The 4,246-nt window shown below is 54.0% G+C and overlaps 1 protein-coding gene across 1 annotated transcript in view; it reads right to left on the bottom strand.

The window, feature by feature from the left end:
- LOC139026955 (ZZ-type zinc finger-containing protein 3-like) overlaps positions 1–3,890 on the bottom strand; it is a gene marked incomplete at its 3' end in the record, with an annotated part of 5,747 nt that extends 1,857 nt beyond the window's left edge. The window contains exons 1-2 of the mRNA XM_070442175.1: positions 2,921–3,890; positions 338–1,100 (exon numbers count right to left, since the gene is read on the bottom strand). Coding sequence (XP_070298276.1) covers positions 338–1,100; positions 2,921–3,833 — 1,676 coding nt within the window. The remainder of the gene's footprint in view (positions 1–337; positions 1,101–2,920) is intronic.
- Positions 3,891–4,246: the final 356 nt, after the last annotated feature.

The raw sequence follows: 4,246 nt of genomic DNA, 5'->3' as shown, positions 1-4,246 counted from the left end.
CCAAGCATTGATTATGCAAGAATGGGCTGCCATCAGTCAGGATGTGGCCCAGAAGTTAATTGACAGCATGCCAGGGATGATTGCAGAGGTCTTGAAAAAGAAGGGTCAACACTGCAAATATTGACTCTTTGCATCAACTTCATGTAATTGTCAATAAAAGTCTTTGACACTTATGAAATGCTTGTAATTATACTTCAGTATTCCATAGTAACATCTGACAAAAATATCTAAAGACACTGAARCAACAAACTTTGTGGAAATTAATATTTGTGTCATTCTCAAAACTTTTGGCCACGACTGTATATATATATAAATCCCATAAACTCCCACTACGTACTCTTTGTTATGTTTGAGGGTCAGGTGGTCCGACTCAAAGTAATACACGTCTGGGTCCTCCTCCTCATCCTCCTGTTCACTTCCTCCTCCTGGCACCTCCTTACTGTCTAGACCTCCCCTGGTCTCACAGAGCTCCCCATGGCCCCTCCTGTCCCACCCTACCCTGTCCCTTCTGACCCCACCGTTCCCCTGCTCCATGGGGACAGACGGGGGAGACAGGAGAGACCACTCCCTGGACTGGATACTGGAGCCTGAGGAGAGGGTAGGAGTAGCGACCAGCTCTCTCTCCGCCTCCACCCCCTCCTTCAGCGGGTTCCTGGGAGAGGAGCAGGGGGCCACAGCCTTGCCTCCGCCGCAGGCCGCCCTACGGGGCAAAGTCCTGAGGGTGTACCTGTGTTCGTGGGGCTCTGTGAAGGAGGGGGGCGAGGTGCCGGAGATAGAGGGGGTGCAGGGTGGGTCTGAGGGTGTTGGGGGGGCTAGCAGTGGCATGGTGGAGTTATTGTTGTTGTTTACGTTGTTGATGTTGTTTACGTTTCTGATGTTGTTGTTGATGATGATGCTGKTGGCAACAGTGTTCTGCACCACCAGCGGCGTGAACGACCATCCGTTAATTCCCCCGCCGCAACTCTCCTCCTCCTCCTCCTCGGTTGCTGTCACCACCTCCTCCCGACACACTGAGTCCCCCACTACATCCACCTCCTCTTCTCTGACAGACAGGTGGGGAGTAGAGGAGTCCTCCTCAAAGGAGGCCAAAAGAGGAGCAGGACCCTCCCCTGAGTCTTTACCCTCCTCCTGCCCAGGATCAGAGTCTTTACCTTCCTCCTGCCCAGGATCAGAGTCTTTACCTTCCTCCTCCTGCCCAGGATCAGAGTCTTTACACCCTTCCTCCTGCCCAGGATCAGAGTCTTTACACCCTTCCTCCTGCCCAGGATCAGAGTCTTTACACTCTACCTCCTGCCCAGGATCAGAGTCTTTATACGTTCCTCCGCAGGATCAGAGTCTTTACTTCCTCCTCCTGCCCAGGATCAGAGTTTTACACTTCCTCCTGCAGGATAGAGTCTTTCACTCTCCTCCTGCCCAGGATCAGAGTCTTTACAACCCTTCCTCCTGTCCAGGATCAGAGTCTTTACACACTTCCTCTGCCAGGATCAGAGTCTTCACACTTCTCTCCTGCCCAGGATCAGAGTCTTTACTCTCCTCCTCCTGCCAGGATCAGAGTCTTTACCCTCCTGCCTGCCCAGGATCAGAGTCTTTACACTCTACCTCCTGCCCAGGATCAGAGTCTTTACCCTCCTCCTGCCAGGATCAGAGTCTTTACACCTTCCTCTGCCCAGGATCGAGTCTTTACCTCCTCCTCCCAGGATCAGAGTCTTTCACCCGTCCTCCTGCCAGGATCAGAGTCTTTACCTTCCTCCTGCCAGGATCAGAGTCTTTACACCTTCCTCCTGCCCAGGATCAGAGTCTTTACCCTTCCTCCTGCCCGGGATCAGAGTCTTTACTTCCTCCTGCCAGGATCAGAGTCTTAACCTTCCTCCTGCCCGGATCAGAGTCTTTACACCCTTCCTCCTGCCCAGGATCAGAGTCTTTACCTCCTCTCCTGCCAGGATCAGAGTCTTTACACCCTTCCTCCTGCCCAGGATCAGAGTCTTTACCTCTACTCCTCCTGCCCAGGATCAGAGTCTTTACACCTTCCTCCTGCCCAGGATCAGAGTCTTTACCTCTCCTCCTGCCCAGGATTAGAGTCTTTACCTCTACCTCCTGCCAGGATCAGAGTCTTTACACCTTCCTCCTGCCAGGATCAGAGTCTTTACCTACCTTCTGCCAGGATCAGAGTATTTACACTCTACTCCTGCCAGGATCAGAGTCTTTACACCCTTCCTCCTGCCCAGGATCAGAAGTCTTTACACTCTACCTCCTGCCCAGGATCAGAGTCTTTACACTCCTCCTCCTGCCCAGGATCAGAGTCTTTACACCTTCCTCTGCCCAGGATCAGAGTCTTTTACCACTCTTACCTCCTGCCAGATCAGAGTCTTTACCTTCCTCTGCCCATGATCCGAGTCTTTACACTCTACCTCCTGCCCAGGATCAGAGTCTTTACACCCTCCTCCTGCCCAGGATCAGAATCTTTACTTCTCTCCTCGCCAGGATAAGAGTCTTTACACCTACTCACGCCAGGATCAGAGTCTTTACACTCTACCTGCGCGATCAGAGTCTTTACCTTCCTCCTGCCAGGATCAGAGTATTTACCTCCTCCTGCCCAGGATCAGAGTATTTTCACCTTCCTCCTGCCCAGGATCAGAGTCTTTACACTCTTCCTCTGCCAGGATAGACTTTACACTCTACTCCTGCCCAGGATCAGAGTCTTTACACTTACCTCCTGCCCCGGATCAGAGTCTTTACCTTCCTCCTGCCAGGATCAGAGTCTTTACACTCTTCCTCCTGCCCAGGATCAGAGTCTTTACACTCTACCTCCTGCCCAGATCAGAGTCTTTACCTCCTCCTCTGCCCAGGATCAGAAGTCTTTACACTCTACTCCTGCCCAGCGATAGAGTCTTTACCTCTCCCCTGCCCAGCGATGAGTCTTTACACTCTACCTCCTGCCCATGATCCGAGTCTTTACCCCCCTCCTCCTGCCCATGATCAGAGTTTCTACAAGGGACTATGGGGTCTGGGGGCGAAGGGCAGGGCGCCCCCCTCTCGCTGCCGTTCAGCAGTGCTGGACTGGGACCTGGACAGGTGGTGTTGGAGGCAGCGCTGAGACACAGGGAGTTTGTCTGCGCATCAGGGCCACTGCTGGTCTGCCCCAGCCCGGTACTGGACTTATGGGAGTTGGAGTTCAGGGGCTGCTGAGCATGGYCGTCGCTCTCAATATGGCCGCCGACGTCATCCTTCTCTCCTTCCTCCTTGTTGAGGTCAGGTGAAGAAGAGGAAGGGGAGGCTGCGGTGGAGTTTTGTCTGAGCAGGTCACCCCCTTCACTGTTCTCCTTGACAGTCGTTAAGGGGGCGCAGGGGGAGGCGGGGATGACGGGCATGAGGGGCGCAGACGGGAGGTCCTCCTTGGATCCATGCGACTCCCCGGAGCGGAAGCACCGTTTGGCCCGTTTGAGGAGCGGCGAGGCATCCCTCCCCACAGCACCCGACGTCTCCTTCCCCCTCCCTTCACAGTTCTCAGCCTTCTCCGAATCCCCAACCCCCTCTCTCTCTGAGCAGGACAGGACCCTCTTCCTGGGGCTTGCACATGTCTCCCCGTCCACTGAGGCGGCCTTGTGGTGGGCTACCTTTCCCTGGTGACCCCCAGGCTTCTCTGAGGCCCCGGCCTGGTCATCCTGTCTCTTCTTGGGAGAGCGTGGGGCCTTGCTGCCGGGGAGGGGTGACCCCTGACCCTCCTCCGGCTGGGCGATACTACGATTCCTGAGGGTTCGGCCACAGAAGTTCTCGTCCAATCCATTGAGCCCGACCGATGACCTTGTGACGCGCGAGGAACGTGACGCGGCCATGCTACGGCGGGCGGCTACTGGCGTATCATCGTGCTGCTCGCTCCTCTGCTACAGAATGGGGGCACCTGGGAGCATAGAGGAGACAGAGGTCATAAAGCTTCATAAGGGATCCATTAGTCTTTGCAACACTCATCTAGGGGCTTAAGTCCTAAAGGAAATTTACTTGAAAAGGGAATCAATCTTTTGTAAGAAAAACATGTTTTTATATCAACATAGAGGATAATGCATAACTACACCAGGTTCAGCGTTGGAGATGCTATACTGACAGAGGGTGAATAAGGGTCAGCGTTGGGAGATGCTATACTGCCAGAGGGTGAATAAGGGTCAGCGTTGGGAGATGCTATACTGACAGAGGGTGAATAAGGTTCAGCGTTGGAGATGCTATACTGACAGAGGGTGAATAAGGGTCAGCG

The sequence above is a fragment of the Salvelinus sp. IW2-2015 genome, unplaced genomic scaffold (genome assembly GCF_002910315.2).
Source record: "Salvelinus sp. IW2-2015 unplaced genomic scaffold, ASM291031v2 Un_scaffold6468, whole genome shotgun sequence".
NCBI lineage: Eukaryota > Metazoa > Chordata > Actinopteri > Salmoniformes > Salmonidae > Salvelinus > Salvelinus sp. IW2-2015.
Note: the sequence above shows the minus strand (reverse complement) of the source record. Positions and strands in the feature narration are given on the sequence as shown.